Source organism: Myotis davidii, unplaced genomic scaffold, assembly GCF_000327345.1.
Source record: "Myotis davidii unplaced genomic scaffold, ASM32734v1 scaffold313, whole genome shotgun sequence".
In the NCBI taxonomy this organism is placed as follows: Eukaryota; Metazoa; Chordata; class Mammalia; order Chiroptera; family Vespertilionidae; genus Myotis; species Myotis davidii.
Genome location: NW_006286275.1, coordinates 962,180 through 985,330, shown reverse-complemented (window position 1 = coordinate 985,330; position 23,151 = coordinate 962,180). Strand labels below are relative to the sequence as shown.

The 23,151-nt window shown below is 37.6% G+C and overlaps 1 protein-coding gene across 1 annotated transcript in view; it reads right to left on the bottom strand.

Moving 5' to 3' along the window:
- The window catches only part of FAM83B (family with sequence similarity 83 member B), a 73,970-nt gene that overhangs the window by 50,424 nt on the left and 395 nt on the right, over positions 1-23,151 (bottom strand). The window contains exon 2 of the mRNA XM_006757743.2: positions 5,079-5,582. Within this exon, the coding sequence (XP_006757806.1) occupies positions 5,079-5,522 (444 nt within the window). The 5' untranslated portion in view covers positions 5,523-5,582. The remainder of the gene's footprint in view (positions 1-5,078; positions 5,583-23,151) is intronic.

Genomic DNA, 23,151 nt, shown 5'->3' with positions numbered 1-23,151 from the left:
ACACATATATTATACATTAATATATATTAACAAATAATGCATTGTATTCAGAGAAGAGATGTTCAAATTAATAGAAAAAGATAACAATGTCATTAAATCTCACTAAGCAAAATATATTTTCTGGAAGCAACTAATTTTGACTCATACTCAAAGAATAAAAGTATTCACAGTGAGAGATGGAATAGGGATGGGGCAGAGAGGAAGTTCTTAACAAAAACTGCGATCATTAGGAGAGAGACAATTGCAGTCCAAGAAAGATGAATAAACAAATATCGTTTAGTTGGGCAGGATATAGTTGCAAATTAATGCAGACGGAAGTGACACACTATGACACAATAAAAATTATTCATCAATGGACTAATTCAGCAAGGAGTATAATATATTGAAATAATCTTAAATTGGTAAGCACTATGAGAGATTTAGATAGGAATATTAGATTTAAAAGACATTAAAGTGCTTTGCTTGATATATTTCACTAAATAAATAAAGATACCTGGGGAGATGCCATAACTTGTTAGTGGTAGAGCCCTGGTGATCAAGCCTCTAATCTAGTACTATTTTTATAATACCAGTCAAATCCCAGGAAACGCCCTATCATCTGTTCACCTTCCCAGTTGCAGCCATGCGACACGCTGGTAGTTAATGTTTCTCTGTATTACTAATAACTCCCTAGGCCATAACAGACACACCCAGGAACACTGACTCAGGGAGGAAACAAGACCTGAACTCAGGAGAGGCGGCAGTACAGAGCACCTCAGGAATTACTCTGCCCTAATTCTCACTAGACTTTTGCTTATGTATCTTCTTGATTTTATATTTCACAAGACTGATTCACATCTCAGAGAAGCAGCTAGCCTAGAATTGGGAAACAGAGAGGCAAATAGCATTCTGGTTAGACATTTACATATTCAAAACTATCAAAAGTTATAATGCATGGATATCTACCACTGAGTGCCTAGAAAAAAAATTACTTTCATGAAAGATGACTTTAGAGTAATTAGAGAGGATACTTTCACAAGAGGTATTCATAGTAATTAGGAATACATGCATATATCATCTTGGTAACAACTCTTGAGACAAATAATTATCTGGGAAAGTCTTGCTAGACGCTATCAGACTTTACAAAGTTGACCCAAATATGTCAACCGCATGGTGAAAAATAAAAATAGGTTAGAAAAAGGGCCAGTAAATAAAAATATGGCCCTTGTAGGGCACAAGTAAGATGTTACCTGCAATTGGATTTTCCCAAAGGAAAATTCTCAAATAAAATATAAACATACATTAAAAAAAAAGAAATTAAAAAAAGCAAAGGGAAAAAAAAGCAACCCTCTAAACAACTTCTAAGTGACAAGGGACAAAAATAAAAAAAGAATCAATAACAAATCTATGATTTTCTAAAATATTATAAAGACTATATTCTTCTTTTAAAAGCAAATAATTTAATGATTATATTACTTAAAGTAGAAATTGTGAAGGTTAAGAACATAACCTCATTTAAATTGGAGTTAGGAGGGCCTACAGGGGAGTTCTCATGCACTACCTCTCCTTGTCAATCCCATCTCTAACAGGAAGATGTTTTTCTCCTACTATTCCAGCAGGAAGAGGGATTGTCTCCTGACCCAGCAACCACTCAGCCAATGAGAGACTATTATAATTCAGCCAATGAAAAGCCACTATACTTCGAACTCTCATTTTCCTCCAATGGACTCTATTTACAACATCCCCTCTGAGTCCCCCATTCCCTCTATAAAAACATATTTGTCTCCTTTGTACTCTGAATTTGTGCATGGTTTGCCATTAGACCATGTGTCCCAAATTGCTGTGCATTTCTGTCCCTGAATAAACCCATTTTTGCTGGAGAAATCTGGCTATCTATTTAAGGTCAACCCATCAAATGCATATAAATTAGTGAAATTCAAAACCAAAATATTTCCAGTAAAGATAAATAAGATATAGTATCATTTTTATTTACTTTCTCAAGGGATTAGAATGTTGACTTGGTGGTTATGTTCAGACTTCAGATGTCTGGATTGATAGGAAACTTGCTTTTGGATTCTTTTTATTATTTTAAGATTTTTCAATAATATGGCATTTATATTCAGAGTTTCTTATCTCAATTGCAAACGGAACAGTGAAAATGGATTTAAATTTTTCTCTGAGATGGCTTGCTGGTTCTGTTTGCTGGTTTAGAGCCTACTTGTTTGACCTCAGACCTCCAGTTGCATAATGTTGATTACCAAAAAATATATCCCTGAGAAATTTGAGGGCATGGAACTTTCTTCTAGCTATTAAAATACAGAAAACAGTTCAAAATCAGAAAGTTTATCCTGATAACTAATAGGCTTCCACTGACTCTGAAGGATTACAAGAAACTAGCTTATCTGCTAAGCAAATGATAGTCATGAAAACTATGCTTTATCTTTAAAAAGCAACGTGTTCTGACAAGCTTTAATTTCATCATAATATTTGCTCTTATTTAAAATGATCACAGGAGCTTGTCCAGTATGGGCTAGTAAATAGTCTAAAATCTTGGAAAAGAGGGTCAATAAACTCAAAAATCTTTAAAATAACAAAGATCTTAAAAACCCTATCTAATAAAAGACAAAAAGGGTAATTGACTATACCTTTGCTACGCTTCCCATTGGCTAAAGGGTGATATGCAAATTAACCACCAACAAAGATGGCAGTTAATTTGCATACTAGGCTCCAAGCTGTGGAGGGAAGCCAAATGTACCCAAAGCCTGCCGAGCCAGGAGGCCTCGGGATCAGCGGAGCTGGGAGGCCTCATGGCCCCAGGATGGGAGGAGCCTCGAGGCCTCATGGCCCTGGGATCAGTGGAGCAGTGAAGCCTGACGGCTGGGGGCGTGGGGGGGCGCTCTGGCCGGAGCCCAGCCTGAGCGAAGGCCTGGGTCCCGGGTGGCAGAGGAAAACTGGTGCCAGCAGCCAAGGGAAGGGAAGGCCTATTGCACAAATCTCTTTGTGCAACAGGCCTCTAGCATTTAAATAAATATAGTGACATGAAGACAGTTCCAAAAATACTTCAGAAAGATATATTCCATCCATATTATAGCTCATGTGACCTCAATATTTATTGCAACTGGGGAGAAACTGATCCATTCTTCAATGCTTTGAAGGGGAAAACAACACTAAGTTACCTATTATGATATACATTCAATTGCAATGTTATTATGATATACATTCAATTGCAATGTATGCAATTTGCAGAGTTAACATAATTATCTCTGCAAATTCAATAAAGGTAAAAATTCTTTCTTATTTTATGTCACTTTGATTTGGTGTAAGAGAAACATAACATTATACCACAGTTTCAAGTTCCCCAGCTCATTAATGCACATCAGAGTTCCCAGCAGACAATGACCAGGCAGAGACTATATTACTTTCAGAGTTTCTCTAAATAAATAGCTGCCACATTAAAAAGAATATATATCTCAAATGGTCCTGATTAGTGTTCAGTTTCCAGTTAGTGCTAGCCCAAGAACTCATAATACCTCCTCAATTTCATTTTGTGTCACAGAAGTACAATGCCCCATAGCAAACTAGCTGTGGTGTAGGTTGATGAATTCTAAGGTTACTCTTCACTAATGTATTTTTAATTTTCAGTTAACCAAACAGTGGTTCAAAAATATATTGTGTCCCCAAACAGAAATTAGCGCATGTTGGTACTTGAAATTTTTTATTTTACCTTTGCAAGGACTCATATGTATCCTTGACTTTTGCTCTGTAGTTTTACAAAATACAATTGTATAATTTTTTCACAAAAAAAATTGGAGCATAGGAGAGTACAATTTAAAAAATACTCATGGTTCAATTTGGGAAATTGAACTGATAGTTCAACTCACTCAATAAAAGTTTGGATACCTACCGTGTGCCTGATTCTATAGCTAATTTTTAACAATTGAAATAGATTAGTCTTTCTTTAATGTAGTTCTGCTAAAGGAGTTAACACAGCAAAAACGTCAAGTTATTTGAGAGGTTTGGGGGAAAAACATCTTACTTTTGCAAAGCCTACATTTGACATCAGCCTCAGAACATTGTGTCTCCCTGACATGATTGCAAAGCTTTTAGTTGCTTCTCCTACAATCTACAGTGCCTTGTAGATTTCAGGGATCTTGGTTTTACATAGTTCATAAATGCACACATTTCACATATTTCTGTAGCTTACTGACGTGGAAGAAAGCAACTCCATGTATGTGTACACCCTAAGGACCTTTTTAGATCTAAATTTATTTATTATATAGTATCTCTAACTAAGAACTAGACACTTTATAGCTTAAAAACCCATAGTTTTTTTGTCCATACACTTAAAAATACTAGAGTGATCTCAAGAAACACTTTAGAAAATTTTGTTATAGTCTCCATAGTGCCTATCATGGCGCTGAATACATAGATAACTCTCAGTAACTTCTATTTAATTAATTTAAAGAAAATTTGTACAGTTTAATATGAGCTCTAAAATAGAGTTTCTGAGATTTATAACCCAACATAAATATTTAATAAAGAAGACCAAGGCCCCAAAAGGGAAGTACCTCAGGACCTTCCTTCAGAACTTTACATGATCATGCCTGATTTTATACCATTTCCCCACAACTCAGGAAATAAGTAAGTAAATCTATGATTTATGTACCAGCGTAAACCATATCTACAGAAAAAATTAAGGCACAGTCCTATTAAAAACAAAGAAATTTTCACCAGATTTACCAAAAACATATCTCTTTTCAGAGATTAAGGAAAATTTAAGTGTTCTGAACTTTATAAATATGTCAAATCATCTCATTCACAGTCCCTAGATCTTAGCCTTCATAGACATATGGTCTCCTGTGTGTACATATATTATGAAGAGAATGAAATCTCTACCATTAGCAGGGACCTCACAACTCTCTCAGATATTTGCAAGATATAAAAAGTCCAATCTTCCCATGTATCCATATGTATATTTCCTGAAAATAACAGGCATGGTTCATACATATGGAGAATATTTTAACATGCAAATGTGGTATACTATTCTGGTGCTTTCCCACAGTTTCAGAGTTTTCATTTAGAAATAGAAATAGTATTACCTTTCTGGCGTCTTTTATCATTTTCCGAATAGTTTCCTTAATTGTAAGTAGCTGTGCTCTCGGTGGATGAAAGAGGAGGTCTATGTGGGTACCCCCTAAGAGTCCCGGCATCACATATGGCCAGCCTAAGTCGAGGTCTGGAGCTTCCACATCAGATTCAATGGGCCAATAAGTCCCTGAAGATGAGGTATCATCGCAGGAATTGTCAGTACCATGGGTTGTACTTTGTGCAATTTTCTGGACATTTTTCAAAATATAATTAATTTCTTCCTCAGCTAGAAAGTCTGATACTCGCTCCTTGGCAAGAAATTCCTGATATGCTTCTAGCCCATGTTCAATCAGCGTATCAATGGCTACACGATACCATTCCTTGTAGTGAGGCTCAATGTAATTGTCAGATTTACACTCATCATTCAATGAGGACAGCAACGACGAAGTCTCCATGCTGGCAAGTGCTTGACAACAGCACTGTCAAATGTCCATTTGTGCAGCAGCAAGAGGTATCTGGGTGTTTGAAAAGGAGAAAATTAAGATCAGTTAGTGCTCTGTAATCAAAGGTTTTATAACCCATGTCAATTATTAGTTTTTACATTTACTCATTTCCATGACCTGTAGGTTAATATGACATACATTTCATATCAAAAGTGGCATTAATTGCACTATAATTCAAAAGCTACCACAAATAGATTTTTTTACAGACTTCCTTGATTTTCCATTTCCAAGTCCTCTACTTCCAGTTTTTCACCTAAGGAAATACACATTTCTTCTCTGACATCCAGAGAGTCCATCCTTCTTAGCTTTAATCTGATACTACACACGGTAGCATCAGTTTCTATAAGCTTATTTGATTCTGGTTTCAATACACATATAATAAAATCAGTACCAAGCCAGCCAATAATGTAAGTCTTCACTGAGTACTTGTTATGCATATAATCACATACTGATGAAACATAAAAAGCACAAAATACTTGCTTTCCAGGAATTTAGTAATTATCAGAAGAGGCAAAATGCACACACAAAGCTGTTTGTTACCGCTTTGAACACAGCCATATATTGCTAAGGGCCAAAATGAGTACTGCCTGCTGTCAATGCCTTCAGATAAAAGCAAGCAGAAATCTAAATGGAATACAGGAGTTATGGATATCCCTGTGTGGGGCGTGGGCTTCAGCTGAACCTGGGGTACTAAGTAAGAATACAATCACGTGGTAAGAATGAATATTTTCCCACACAAGACTGAAAAACACACAAAAAGCCCAGAACAGGTATGAGCTTGTACATTCAGGACTTAGTGAAAAAACGTGGTCTGCTAGAAAGCAGGTTCCTTTGAGTAGGAGTAGGAGATAACGCTGAATAGACACAACAGAGCCAGGTGTGGAGGGACACAGGAGATTTCTGTGACTCAACAAAACTTGTGTTTAAAACAATTAGTCTGGCAGTGGGGAGTGGAGGAGAGACAAGTATCTAGTCTTTCAGCATTCAAATACCCAGTGAAGAAGCGACAAGTGTATTCAAGAGATGATTCAAAGAAAGAACTCCTGGGTTTTGATCGTTTGATAACGTAGAGATAGTGAAGAAATTTAAGACATTAAGTTAATTCAGGGATCTCTCCCAGGAATCAAAATCTTCCCATTCAAGCTCACACCTCATCCTTCACAAAGCCCCACAATGTTATGCATTCAATCACTCAGTGTGTGAGATACTGGATTAGACTTTATCTCATTCAAATAAGGGCCTTTCCAGGTTTTGAAATTATGATCTCCATTGTGTGGATTGAAATAAAGTACAACTTGATGATGTGCTACAAGTCCCAAAGGGCTAATTTGACCAAAAACATCTTTGTCAGTGGCCTGGCCCTAATTTCATTTATTTTTCGTTTTTTAAAAAATTTTAAAAAGTTTCCAATTACAATTGACATACAATATTATGTTAGTTTTAGACATTTATATAACTTACAAAGTAATCACTCGATATGTTTAGTACTCATCTGAAGCCATACATAGTTATTAGAATGCAGGGTGGGGCAACATTAGGTTTACACGTTTTCATATGGAAAGCCTGGCCCTAACTTTATTTATTTATTTTTTAAAAATATATTTTATTGATTTTTTACAAAGAGGAAGGGAGAGGGATAGAGAGTTAGAAACATCGATCAGCTGCCTCCTGCACACCTCCCACTAGGGATGTGCCCGCAACCCAGGTACATGTCCTTGACCAGAATCGAACCTGGGACCTTTCAGTCCTCATGCTGACACTCTATCTACTGAGCCAAACAGGTTAGGGCCTGGCCCTAACTTTAAATTGTCTACTGAACTCAGCCTTTTCAGACTCAGGACTACCAAATTTCAAATCAGATTTGGGAGGGTAACCTAGGAACCATTACCATTTGTTTATTCCTTAGCTCACAATATATAACAGAAGCCACTAATCATACAAAAAAGTTGAAAAGAAATGGACAATAGGGACACAAGTTTCGTTGGGCAGGAAAGGACCAAAAATGATCCAGCATTTACTAAGCAGAGCTGAGGAGCAAAATTAAGAGTCCACTTTACTATTTCAGCGGAGACGATCCTTTCTCCATCTCTAGGCTCAAAATTTCCCCTGTCACTCTAAAAATATCAAGAATCTAAAGATTAAATCTGACGTAAGAGTAAAGACAGAATATGTCCATGCTACTGGCATATACTGGGTAGAGGCCAGGGATGCTGCTAAACACACATGACAGCCACCCATATTAAGGAACTAACTGGGCCAATATGTCCAGGATGCCAAGGTAATCTTCAACTTGCCCACTTCATACGCATGGCATCATACTACTAATTAATGACCTTTCAATGTTCATTAAAGTTCTGTTACATGTAGTATCCATTTGTAACAAAGAAAAAAAGGTTTGTATCTACTTAACAGAATCAATCCATTTGACTAAAGGATACTTCCCTAAGGTTTAGTGAGGTGTGATTTTCATTTGGTAATTCTAGCCCATGACAGGACAAGCATCCAGTGATTACATGAAAATCACATGTATTATCATGAAAATCAAATGATAAGTAACTGCTGGTTGTTAAAACACACACACACACACACACACACACACTATGTTTTCCTAGCACTTATTTCTTAATTTTAAAAATTTAACTTTTGAATTCCCATAACATGTGGTATTAAAAACCCATTACCTATTTGGAAGTTAAAGTGCATAAAGTACTTTTAAAAAATGTGTTTGTTTTTGAGCTTCATCTATGCAAAATATGCTTTACTACTGTAAAAAATTATTTCTTGAACTATGGGTAATCCAAGAAATCAGAGGGCAAGAGAACTATAAATACAAAATAAAACCACAAAGACATAGTTGAAAAGTTAATCATGGAAGATACAATTGAAAATGAGAAAAAAGCAAAACATTATGGGCCTAACCAAATAGCAATGCCAGATACAAAACCGAAAACTACATGATAAAAAAAAAAAAATGCAATAGCCCTGGGCATGGAAGTTGAGATAGCCTGTACAAGGGTTAAGATAAGAAATAAATACACTTGATATTGTCCTGCTAAAGAAGTAATACTCTGACCACTGTCTAGAGTTATGCATAAATTTGCATTTCTAGAATAACCAAAAACATACCAAAGGCTGTTTTGTTTAGGAACAAGCTACAAAGAAATTTTAAAGGAGAACAGCAAGGTAATGGCACTTGCATGAATGGGTACTGCAATAAAATAGCACTTGTATTTAGACACAGAATTAATATTGAACTCTTGAGAGTTCAATCACTGAACATTTGAAGGGCTTAAATTGAGAACAAAAATTAATTGGGTATACTTTTAGACATATAAAAGCACATTATTTTATTAATAACCATTAAATACTCCTAAAAAGTACATGAACATATATGATAGAGTTAATGAGTAGAGAAAAATAAAATCTTGCTATGATGGAAAAGCTGAACAAACTGCTAGGCTCACCTACTAGTTAAGTGACTCATTCCAGAAAAATAGTTTTGTATAGAAAGAGCTCACATCCATGTCCCAAAACCATTACAGATTGCACTTGATATTAAATGTTTAATGTCATTTTTGGAAAGTATAATTTCCAAACGTTGAATATGTAAGTACAAAGGATACAAAACAAAGTATAAAAAAATTAGATTTCAAAACAGTTTGGCAGTTTCATTTATAAAATTAAATATGCAAATGCCATGTGATACAGCAATTGCACTCTTGGAATTTATCCCAGAGAAATAAAAAAACTTACCTTCACTCAAAAACTGTCCATTAATGTTCTAATGGCTTTACTCGTAATAGCCCCAACTAGAAATAACTCAAATGTCCTTCAAGAGGTGAATATGAAACAAACTGTTGTACACTCATTCTACAGAATACTAATCAGCAATAACATGAACAAGCTATCGATCCATGTTATAGTCGCCCTAGATGGATAGCCAGAGAATTGTGCTGAGTAAAAAAATAAATAAATAAATAAATAAAAATCAATCCCCAAAGATTAGATGCTACATGATTCCATTTATATAATATTCTTGAAATGACAAAATTATAGAAATGGGGATCAGATTAGTGGTTGCCAGGGTTTACCTCACTGAGTCATTCTAAGAAAGGTGTGTAGAGGAGGGAGAAAGAAGTTACTCCAAAAAGGCAACAGGGATGATCTTTGTGGTGATGGAAATGGTCTGTACCTTGACAGTATCAACATCAATGTACTGGTTGAGATATAATATTATGGCTTTTGCAAGATGTTACCACTGGGGGAAACTGAGTAAAAGATACAAGGAAGCCCTAGATGGTTTGGCTCAGTAGATAGAGTTGGCGTCTGGACTGAAAGGTCCCGGGATCGATTCCAGTCAAGGGCACATGCCTGGGTTACAGGCTCAATCCTAAGTAGGGGGCATTAAGGAGACAGCCGATCAATGATTCTCTCTCATCATTGATGTTTCTATCTCTCTCTCCCTCTCCCTTCCTCTCTGAAAGCAATAAAAATATATTTTTTTAAAAAGATACAAGGAATCCAACTGAAATATTTCTCTCAACTGCCTGTGAATTGACAATAATCTCAAAATAGGAAAGTTTAGAAAACAAATACTAATGAGCAATTTCATGGACCTTGAATAGAAAAACACACACAATATATGGAATCGAGAGTGAGAGCTTATTTGTAGGGTCAGCCTGCCAGGTTCCAAGCCAGCTTGCCCAATTACAGTGAAGCTCTTGGACGGGTCACCTATGCCCAAAGCCTGGGTTTGGTCATGTGTAGAAAGAATAACAGCAGTCTTCACCTTACTGAGTCATTGTAAAGAGTATATGAGGTAAATCACTTAAAGTAAATGCTATTAACTTTATTATTTTACATTTAAACAACCTATTAAAGTAAAATTGCCATAAAGACATAAAAATGTTTGATCATAAAGGTTTCTTTTAAGATTCAAAAGAAGATAATGATTCTGTCATACCATTAGCATTGTCACTCGCTATTTCAGCAACTGAAGTATTGAATAAACAGCCAAACCTAGTGTCAATTTGTTTATGGTTTTTGATCTGATATTCACTGAGAAGTCTTCTGAAATAATAAGTCAGTGGGAAAATGTTTTAAAGAGAAATGACACTGTTCTTAAATCACAAGTAGTTTGAGGTTATAATTACTGTACGTAACTAGTGTGCAAGCAGAAGACCCAAAGGATCGCAGCTGCTAATGTCGCTGAGTTCCCTTTTCCAATTTCTGTCTTGAGCTATTTTTATTCAGCTATTGAATACTGTTATGGGTTGACGTGTGTCCTCCAACAAGATATGTTCCAGTCCAAATCCTCAGTACCAGTGCATGTAATCTTATTTGGAAATGGGGTCTTCTTTTAGATGTAATCAAGTTACAATGAAGACATATTCAATTAGAGTAAGACCCAATCCAATATGACTGAAGTCTGTATGAGAAGAGAGTTGCCAGGGACAAATACTCAGGGACAAATCCAAGTGATTACGGAGGTAGAGATTGGAACACTAAGGATTGACAGCAACACCAGAGATAAGAGAAAGGCATGGAACAGATTCTTCCCAAGAGCCTCCAAAAAAAACATGGTCCTGATTCAGGACTATTTACTAGAACCTAGAACTGTGATAGAATAAAGTGTTCTTTTTTTGTCCAACTTTGTTTTATTTTGTTTCGGCAGGACCAGGAAGCTAATACAAATAAAGACTGCCTTTACTTTTAAACCTTAAAAATTTAAAATAAAGGAACCTAATAAATAAAAAATTAATTTTCCATTCAGAAATAATTTCAAGCATTTTATCTGGTTTATGTGATGACATAAAACTAGTTCTCTGACTTAATTTCTATGTTAAACAAATTTTATTAAGAATCATTTCACAGTCTTCCAAATACTAAAGAAAAAAATCTCAAATCAATCCTTTGGATAATTGAATTTTTGATATTTATCAAAATGTCTACCTACAGAATATGAGAAAATGTTTCATAAAGAAATGTTGGGAACATCTCTGTCTTATGAAATCATAATCCATGGTCCACAAGAGTTTAAAATCATCTATCCCTCCTTTCTTCACAATATTAGCTACCAAAATTGTGTTTGCTTTGAATTTGATTGTCAGAAATTTAAGATGACAATTAAAACATTCAAGAAGCTACTATTAAGTTAAAAATTCACTCTAATACTTAACCTGTCAAGTACAATTTGATATTTAATTTGGCATCCAAACTGATTAAAAAATTCTAAGCTGGCTTCACAATAACACATAAAAATGGCCCAATGGCACAGATCACAGGGTATAATTTTTGGCAGGCCAAGGAATACATGAACATACAGCACACACAGTCCCAGGGTGGTGGGTGCAAACATCTCCATATGCAAATCACTGGGATCACCCATCCCATCAAACCTATGAAAAGGATACACCTAAACACTCAAATTAATTTCATAAATCTCAAATGAAAGCTCCTCTTCTGATACCTGACATTTCTTAATTTCCTTAAATTGAGGGGTGGGGTGATGTTATATCACTTTCCCACCAAAATAATTCTAGGGTTTATTTATATTGGCTGTTATTCAATATATTTAACAACCACTGTCTAAAATACAGTTCAGATATAAAAATATAAAGGCCTCCAATACATATTAATGACATTAAAACATGTGGAAGCACTGACCATCACGTGGAAGCACTGAGTGATCTGGTAGAGAAAGTCATAGAAAAAAGCAATAAACCCTTAACTCGGAGCATATACTCTATAGTCAAAATGCAGAGGAATACTCTATGCATGCAAGTGAAATTAAAGCAAAATACTCTTTTACCAACAACCAACTACTCCTGAATTGTATTCCATCATGATGTTAGCATTCCAGGAGATTAAATGATGGGGCTGTATCTTGCACTTTGCCAAAGTGCTCCATCTTGCCCTGGTTCTGATCAATGTGTGTAATAGGAACTAAATGAGATAAAAGGTTTCAACGTTATATCAGCCATAAAAACTGCTAAAACATAGTTAGGTAATAAAATCCTTTCTTACTGAATACCCTCTTTCTGTATGTATTCAAGCAGAGGACATATTTTTGACAGAGTCCCCTAATGTGCAACAAGTTGGTTTTGGGGACACCCCCATTTCAAATTTCTAAGATGATATTTATGTTGCCTACTGAAAAGTTCTGTGATACCACAAACCTGCTAACTTTGCTTGGAAATAGGGAGATGCTTAGGAAAGTGTTTCTTATTCTGGTAGGACAAGGAACTGCCTACTATCCCTTACCCTTCTTCCCTGTTTCTTCTGAGTCAGCCTTCATAGTTTGGTTTCTTTTCTTTTCTTTTTAAATTTAAATAAATATTATGCCCACCTAATACCAAATGCAAAACAAACAAAAAACTCAAGAAAGTCAAAAGCTGCCTCTAATCGTTTTAAGAGCATGGAAAAAAATGCTTATGTTATGATGCTATGTGGATAACAAGCAGACTACCAAACTACCTAAGAACAAAATTATAATGATACTAGAGGCCCGGTGCATGAAATTCGTGCACTGGGGGGTGGGGGGGGTGTCCCTTAGTCCAGCCTGCCCCCTCTCAGAGTCCAGGAGCCCTCAGGGGATGTCCTACTGATGGCCGCAGTCTGGCTTCGGAGGCTCGGAGAGGGCACCGTGTGTGTGTGTGTGTGTGTGTGTGTGTGTGTGTGTGTGTGTGAGATAGTAATAGGTAATTCAAAACCCTGCATATATAATCCTATATAAGGTTAATATGCAAATTGTCCCATCAACAGGGAGTTTAGGCCAACTGCCCAAAACCCCTCCCCGGCCAGCCCCGCCTCCAGGTGAGGCTAGCCAGCCAACCTCCCGCATCCCCTCCCCGCAGTACACCCAATTGGCCCCCAATCAGGGTGGGCTGGCCATATCCCACTCATGCATGAATTCACACACTGGGCCTCTAGTATTTTAATAATTCTTACAGAGAAACACATGAGCAGCACAGAACATCCAGAAACTAAAGTTACATGGGTAAGGGACCATGAAGGAAAGAAAAAATAAAAAATAACTACATGCACTAAATGAGGTCTTGGCAAGTAGCTCACTGACAATGTCATCCCTAAATCTCAGGGGCAAGGATGAGAGCCACTGCTGGGAGCTCCCACAGCAATTCCCATTAGCGACCACTTCTTATGCATTAGTTAAATGCATTATTCTCCACCTTCTTTACTAGACTATAAGCTCTGTTAGCACAATTATTAAGGCTCAGAACATAATGGTTAAATAAGCTAATAATGTACTGCTATAATAACTTAATGTAACAGCATGAGTGTTGATAAATGTATGATAGGCATCCAAAATGCTGAAATATAAATGTTTAAAATATACTACCAAAAAAGAACTTTACAACATTGAAGCACATATATGTTAATGTTAAATGGAGGTTAAGTTTTTTGATGATACAAAATGTTATCTATTTGTAAGCAGAAACCCATTGAGTACTATAAGTGATTAGATAAATCCACAGATCACTGCCAAAAAATATAAATACTGATTTCAAAAGAGCACTCTGTCAGGAAAATAAATAACGTTATCAAGTGTTGTTTGAAATGTAAAATTATGTTAAACTTGTTTTGTGCATTTGAATTAGTTTTAATAAATAAATCTAAGTCTTAGTCTTACATTTTCAACATAAACGGTGATAAAAATTAGCTGCACAGCATGACCCATTTCTCCTAAGCTTTTGGTATCGGTTTTGTTATGTGAACTTATATCAGCAGAAAGAATTAAGTGGGTGTTTAAGTGAATTATGAGCATAGATGTTCATCATTAAGGTGAAATTGGAGGAAACTAAATATGCCAGAGCAGCCCTGAGTTTACAAATGCATAGTTTACAACCGAATAAAACAGAGCAGTGCCAGGCTTAAATTCATCCCATAAATCATCCAGATCCTAACCCGAATTCTGGTTTCAAGAAATACGTTTCTCTCTCTACTCTAAAGGTAGGTAAAACTTGAAAGAGGATCAGGATTTTGTTGTTGTTTGTTTGTTTTTTGAGAATGCTAGAATGCTAGGGGAAAGGATCTTAATAATGACTATTGACAGTGCTGACATTATCCGAGAATCACTGCAGAGAAATCCTCAACGCCTGGCTGTAGGACAGAGGGAAGAATGTCCTTCAAATGCCTTCACAGCTACTTATTTTCCTGTTGTCCAGGCATGGACTTTAGTCATCTCTATTGTGGACATTAATAAACAGACATCTCATTTAAAATGGGTTCCAGAGGCTAGAAGGGAGAATTCCCATGCATGTGTTACGTAAGGCAACACTATTGACCCGACAGGAAGAGATACCACTGTACTCCCTCAGGAGGAGGAAGATTCCTCCTTGCCCAGTAACGGCTCAGCCAATGGAAGATGGCCATAATTCAGCCAATGAAAAGTAACTATCCTTCGAACTTTGAATTTCCTCCAATGGACTATTTGTTTACAATCCCTACCAATTCCATAAAAGAGCCTTCCTCTCCTTTGTTTCTCTGGACTTGCACTTGGCCATTGGATTGCATGCCCTGAATTGCAATTCTCATTGCACTCAAATAAATCCATTTTATTGAAGAAATATCTGGCTATTTGTTTAAGGCAGTGGTTCTCAACCTTCTGGCCCTTTAAATAGTTCCTCATGTTGTGACCCAACCATAAAATTATTTTTGTTGCTACTTCATAACTGTAATGTTGCTACTGTTATGAATCGTAATGTAAATATCTGATATGCAGGATGGTCTTAGGCGACCCCTGTGAAAGGGTCATTCGACCACCAAAGGTGTTGTGACCCACAGGTTGAGAACCGCTGGTAAGGACATCCTGCTCTCCCCAGGACAATCTCATCAAGTTTATTGCATGAAATAACTTATAACCAGATGAATTGCAAAACTCCAGACCTGACTGTTCCCCTAGATTCCAGACATATATTCAAGTGGTTTCTGGACACCTTCCCTAGATATCTAACAGGTTTTCTTTCTTTGCATTTAACAAGCCAAGTTAATTCTTATCTTAGGATCTTTGTGCTGGTTGTCCCATCTGCCTGGAATGTTCCTTGTTTTCATTCCTATCTTACTCATCTGCTGTCTCCTTACAGAGAGGTCTTTCAGATTACCCATTTTAAAAACAACCCACCCTCTCTGCCATGCTAATTATATTTAACTTGTGTACTTATGTAAAATAAGTGGCTTTAACTTACAGCACTTATGTAAAATAACAAAGGTATTTGTTTGCTTACCACTGCCTGTATCCCCCTCACTAGAATGGAAGTTCCTCAAAGGCCACTAAGCTTGTATATTCTAATTTATCAATGTCCCTGTTATATCCGTTATTGCACATTTTGAGTATCAAAGCTGTCTTGGATAACGCCTGTTGTCTTGCATTTTAAGTATATTGGGATCTATGGCCATTCTCTCCTCATTGGGTAATCACAAAGGAGAAAAAACTAGGGTTCTATCTATCCATCTATGTACCTACCTACCTACCCATCTATCCATCCATTCATCTCTCACTCATTTGCCTGCCTCTCTACCCCACTTCACAACTATCCACAGTTCTCTGATTACCATAGGAAGTGGAGTCGTATAATTTATAACAAAGACTTTATATATCTATATGAGAGCAAAACAGGCAACAGGGGCCCCATGGCGTGAGATGTTGAACATATGTCATATGCACTCAACTATTTAAGACAATAAAAAGTCGATCTTGGTACACTTTCACATTTACAGAGGGACAGGTAATATAGGAAAACGTAACAAATATATTTGCTCCAATATAAACTATTAAAGTGGCTTTCTGAATACATTAAACAAAACAGTTTGCTTCATCTATGAAAAAGTGAAACTTTGCAAATGAAATGCCTTAAGAAAATGTATTTAGCTTTGGTATGTCGGGAACAGCTATCAAATCTACTGTTACATTTAGTGGCAAAAAAGCAATCTTGGACTATTATAAAGTAGAGCTTTAAAAACAGTAATAAGGTTGTGAAAACTGTATAAGTGGGAAGAAATTTATTTGATTAAAATGCCAAAAAATATTAAATGTCAACAATATACCTAGCCAGAAAAGATTAATTTCAATTTGCTTAAAAATCCACATACATAATCAGAACATCTAAAACAACCTCAGTGCCTAGCAATCCTTTATTAGTCTTTTCCCTTAGAATTCACTTTTAATCAAGCCTGTTTATACAGCTATATCACAGTTGAAATAAAATGATCTTTTATTTTTCCCCCAGAAATTTAAAAAAAAAAAATCTGATTGGAAAACTACCCCACACTAGTTCAGACCTTTGTTTCCAAAATAATCTGTATTGGCTCCTCTCACTTGTTTATAGAACACTAGCACACGCTGAAATGAATCAAGATATAAGCAAATACATCTTTAAATGTGTAAAAAGCTGCTGGATTTGTATAGATGGGATTACATGGGAACCTGGGTTTCCTGTAATCTCTCTTCACAATTGTGTTTAAGTCCTCTGACAATGGTTCTAACCTAGAAGGCTATAACTGCGACACAGCTGATGTTTATAAAACTCTAGTCACCTTTGCCTAAACCAGACCTGAACCACAAAAGGCACCTGGCAGCCCTCGTTTCACTTTCATTTGTCCTTAAGGCCCATCTGAAGAAGGGGATGGCTTGGCCACATGGTATCATGGCAATCACTGGTGACTTTCTGTTCCGCACAATTTACTTTCATGTGTGTGTACACTTGTGCAGGTGTGTGAATCTTGCTCTTTCCACTCTTTGCTGGTCAGAGTTCTGATTTCAAAGGCAGGACTCACCTCTTAGTCTCTCAACTTAGCTCCCCCCATAAATGTGGCTAGTATTTAGCAATTCCTACAACATGCATTTTGAAGAGGAAAGACCTTGGCAATCTTTGGAAGGTGTCATCACTGATTACACTATCTAGACTATCCTCTCTTTCTTCATTTTTAACCATCTTCTATACAAATCAAGGAAATTACATGAAATGTATAAAAAATAAATTGAACTGTTAGGGGTCTCCCTCCAATAAGGGTACCACTAAGTTGTGATATTAAAACAAAGATAACAATTAGTTTCCTTAACTCAAACATTGAATAATTTTATCCAGTCATTCACCCTATGTGTGATATACAAACACACCTACTTATGCTCGAGGGCTCCTGTCCCAACTTTCTGGGAGATCACATTTTGGATCCAATATCCTTGAAAAGACTTTATGCATTTTTAAGTTTTTTGTGTGCTAACTCTTCTACAAATAAGATTTAATCTGCTAAAAGGGAGTAAATATTCTCTAAAAACAAATGTGGAATTTAAAATAGCTTGAAGATCCTTTCTCAACAACGGGGCTCTGAATCTAGGCTTTGAGTGTGTTCCAGAAGTGACTGCATTCTGAGATCATACTTGTAGATATGAGTGTACCAGAATTCATCTAGTATTGCACAAATAAATGCTTTTGCAATAGAGCACTTTTGATATTACTTTCAATATATATAAACTGATGGGTTTGGGGTGTGGTTTTTTTGCCTGATATTAATAGACATAGCAAATGTAGACTTTTGCTATAATTTTAATATTCTTTGGTATCATTTCACACTGAGATTTTTTTTAAAGAAAAGTCTAATTAGTTCTTTTGACCTTCAATTTTTCTGCACTGGACACTGATACTCAAAGTACTTTTTTTGGTGATAAATCCAGTCTTTAATCCACCAATTAACAAATGTTTCAATGACCTCCACAGTGAGGCTATCAGCATATCAATATGCAGTGTCAGGAGTTTTAATAACATTACCCTTCTTTTTACAGTATGATGTGCACTCTTATTTGAATATTTTCTTGCAAAGTAAACTTACAAGATTTTGGAAAATGGAAAAATGAAAGTTCATGCCAGTGATACAATGTTTATCTAATAAATTGACTATAAAAAATGGAAAATCACTGGATGTGCCAAAAGAGGTAAATCATTAGTTTTATCAGGATGATCATTGTACACATGCTCCACTGCTAATGGCAAATACATTTTTAAAAAATGTACAAAATGTTAGAAAAATATTTTAGTTAGCATTTAAAGTATAACTGGACACTTTATTTATAATATATTTTAGCTACTGGAGAATACTATTCCCCAAATTGTATAATGTACCAAAATAAAGAACTATACTAATAGAAGAGATGACAGATAGAAATTAAACATAAATGATTAAATAGTTGAACAGACGGAAAAATAGACAAATAAATAGAAGTGCGAAATGGGAGAAGAGGTAAAAGAAAGATAAAAAGAGTAGAAAAAGAAAAGCAAAAGGATGAGGAGATGAGTAAGGAAGGCAAGGGGTGACAAAGGATAAGAAAGAAAGGGAAGGGAAGAGAAAACACTGAGAAGAAATAAAGGACAGGAAAGACAAAGAAGAAGAAGAAACAAAAAGGGGCCAGAAAAGATAAGATCAGACAAAAGGAATAAAGGGACAATACAGATGAGAAAGGAAAGAAAGGGTGGAGATGAAAAAAAAAAAGTATCACTGGGGAACACTGTCAATAGTTCCTTACTCTAGAACAGCGGTTCTCAACCTGTGGGTCCCGGCCTCTTTGGGGGTTGAAAGACCCTTTCACAGGGGTCGCCTAAGACCATCAGAAAACACATATATAATTACATATTGTTTTTGTGATTAATCACTATGCTTTAATTATGTTCAATTTGTAATAATGAAATTGGGGGTCACCACAACATGAGGAACTGTATTAAAGGGTTGCGGCATTAGGAAGGTTGAGAACCACTGCTCTAGAAACAACTTTGATATATTTCACTCTTCTCTAATAAATAACTCAAAGTTAAATTTGAGAAAAAAACATTTTTTAAAACATCAGGAAACAACTGTTGAATGAGTTGGATGAGACTAAGTATTTGGAGACATGTGCTGTTAAGAATTAAAGCCATCCATTGCTTGTGCATGTATATAAATGACAGCCTAGGCAGGCCTTCCATGTCCATGTCGACTGATTCTATTACAGCCAGTGAGGTGGAAGATGCCACTTTTTAGTGCTTTGAAAACTGCCTTTTCTTACCCAAGTGAGTAATGGTTATATAATTAGAGAAGCAACCTGATGACAAAAGAAAACTAAAACCCTCTGAAATGAAAATTTGGCAATGGAAGTGGAAATAATGAGCTTCCCAGGGATACTTTGGGGAGGCCTTATAGTTAACGTTATTTTATGGTACCCTTGATTAGAAGTGACCGCAGAGAATTTCAGAGCAGACTATGACACACTACTGATCATGTAGTCCAAACCCTTTACCACACCAATAAAAAAAACCTGAGAGGCCAATTGAATGTAAGTACTTTCTCCAAAAGCACAGCTAATTAAGGTCTGTTAATGTTCTACTTCTCAAATAATTAATGAACATACATAATATCTGATGAGGCCTGCAGAGAATATGAAGGCAGTACTAAGTAAATGGACCTGATCCATTAATTTCTGTTTGTACTTAATAATGGTTATTGGGGACCCAACAGTGAGTTTCCTAAGATTCAATAACAGTATCTTGCTACCTTCATATCCCCAGAGGGGAACACATTGTTGGTACACAACTGTCAATACACACGTTTAATGAATGGATGGAGTGCAAGAGCGCAGTTATGACCTTGAGATATCATGACTCCTTAGCTTGTGTATAAACTCTTTAAAATGAGCCACTGACAGTAACACAGATATTACACCTGACCCTGCACCAGTATTCAAGAGGTTGACCATGACTAAGGGATGGGCGCAGTCTACAAATTACTTGACACATAGCTCAAAAGATAAATGCCATGTGCCTTAAGGGGACAGCTGGCCTCACTCCTAGGGACTTTGTGAAAATAAAATAAAAACAAAAATACAAACTGGATAGTAATTAGAGATGTCCCCAGAGGAAAAGGTTCCTCATATCATTCACCATCATGTTATTCAACACAGACATGCCCAGTGGGTGAGAAAATTCCTTCTATTTGGACCATCTCTCCAACCCAGGCTTATCTTCCTCACACAATCATAGATGCTGAAAACATCTTTTGCCTCTCTAATTTCCCACCCCCATTTCCTGGGTATGTTGGCCGCCTGACACCCTAATAAACTCTCCTCCCGAATCCTCCAGCCAATGTGCTTCCACTCTACTTGACCTCCAAACTACCCTTTCTACTGGAGTTCACCATTTCCCTAGCTCCTGTATCACCACCCCACAGCACTCAGTCTCCAAGGCCGGGCAGTGCCCATCCCCCTGGGAACCCTACTCACCCTGGTAGGGTGTGACAGACACCTCAAAACAGTGCCAATGCCCATTGGCCCACCTCCGTAGGAAAGAGGCACCACCTGAAGGCTTCAGCACATTTTCTCAGAGAAATGTGAGTGGAATTATATATATTTTTTTATGGAACTTAGGTGTAAGTTGTACAAATTTAACTTTTTTCGAAAGATAAAAAGGTATCTTTCAAATCCATAACCATCATTTAGAACTGTATTTCCATGGTGGGAGGGTGGGACAAGGAAGAGAATGTATTCTGATTTTCAAATGATAAACTCACCAACAAAGTTCTAAAATACATTACATTTCCAGATGAGAAATACTTAAATGCAGAAAAGTACACTTCAAAATTAACAGTAACATTGTGTTTAACAAATTGTGAATTGTGAAATATCCCTGGAGCACTCAATATTTTGCAAGTTACAGAGGGAGAGACATGTAAAGTTACCTAACTAGCTAAACAAGGCCAACCTGTAATTTTACAAATAATTGGTTAAGTTAAGCTAAGTGGAGCCTTTTCAAAAGGCCTCCGCCAACCAGATTTATGTTACAGAAGAAGCCTACTTTCCCGGGGCCACATTATCACCACAATATTCTGCCAACTTAATGTCCAATGTTAACTCTTAGAAACTCTTTCCTGAGTAATATAATTGAATGGGAAACAGGTAGATGAGTTGTTGCAGGGTAAATTGTGGTCAAGAAAATACTCAGTGTATGGACCTCCATTGTAAACTGAAAGGAGCTCTGGTACCAGGAGGGGTTTATAATAAAACCAATAATAAAATTAACCCATCCCCAAAGCATTTACTCAGTGATAGTTAAAGTAATCATCTCCAGAGAGTAATCACAAGAGACATCACTGAGTCAGCACCTGAGGTGCGGTTTGTCTGCATCTGTGCAATCCCGTTCAACAACTGCTCCCTTGGTGATGCTTCCCACAATACACTCGGAGCATCTGCGGTCTATGTGCCAGCTGTGCAGGCAGGACCCACCCAGCCCCTCAGGCAGGCTCTGTAGGGCGCAGTCAGCACCAGCCATAGGTGTGTGCACCACGTGTGACCCAGGCCCAAAAGCAAGGGAGGTGGAATCTGGAGCTGGTAAGTGTGGGGCTCCTCTCCCGCTGGGAACTGTAGGAAGAGGGGGAGAAAGCCAACAGAACAAAGGCCCACCCACACCTCCCTCCTTCATCCTGTTTCACACCATCCTCATTCCTAAGCTACTTTGAAAAAACAGCAAGACCAGCTTTCTCTCACAAGTCCCTTCCATCATTATCCTATGGCTTGCCAGGGCGGATTCGGCCAGTCATGGATTTCCCTGGGGCTCTGGCCCTTGTTGGGGATGAGAAAGGGAAAGAAGGGAGGTGCCTGTCAGAAAGGAGCCTGGCAAGGTGTGCGGCATGCGGGGACCTGGATGTGAGCTGTTGAACATGAGTCGGGCCTTGACTGCCTGCCATCAGCGTGGCTTTTCTTTTCTTTCTTTCTTTTTTTTTTTGTGTGTTCTGGCCTCCTTGGTTCTCATCTACACTTTCAAGTCAGAGACCCTATAACCTCATCCCTTCACGATAGTCAACACGCTATCCTGTGTTCCCATAACCTCAGACTCCACCCTATAAAGCACTATTGTCTCTTTACAGGCCCCAGGATTTCAACAACTAACACATACCCATTATCTACCTCCTCACCCACCTTATACCTATAGGGAATACTTCTCCCGGCATGCCAGGAAGACCAGGACTGAAGTTTCCAGTGCCTTGCCAGGAGCAATCTCCGCTAGTCACACTCCCCTTTGAAGGTGACCACAACCTAGAACAGTGGTTCCCCAGGTCGGAGACAGTAAATCCCACAACCACCTGGCCAGCGAATCAAAGCGCGGGCCCAGGCTGCGGCCAACTGGAGTTTGAAAAGCACGGTCCACCACTCATCAGGAGGCAGAAGCGGGATTGGATACAGATCAAAAAGAGATTTTTCGCAGGAAAAACTTTTCCTTTTCCAGTCCTGCTCCTCGAGCGAGATCTAAAAACCACCCCACGCCCCCCTGCAGCCTAAGCTCCCCACCTTTTCACCGTACCACCCCCCCCACACACACACACACCCCTACACACAGGCAACTCCACCTCCACCCTTCCTCCCAGGAGGCTCCTCCCGGCCCCTCTCCACGCGTCCTCTCCGCAGAAAGAGGGAACAAACCCCACGTCCACGGCGGGCAACGCCTGTCCCCGGGGAACCCCAACCCACTCCGTCCGGGACTTCACTTTTCAAACTTCCGAACTCCCTGGCGCGCCCAGGAAGGGAAGGAAAACAGACTCCGCGCCC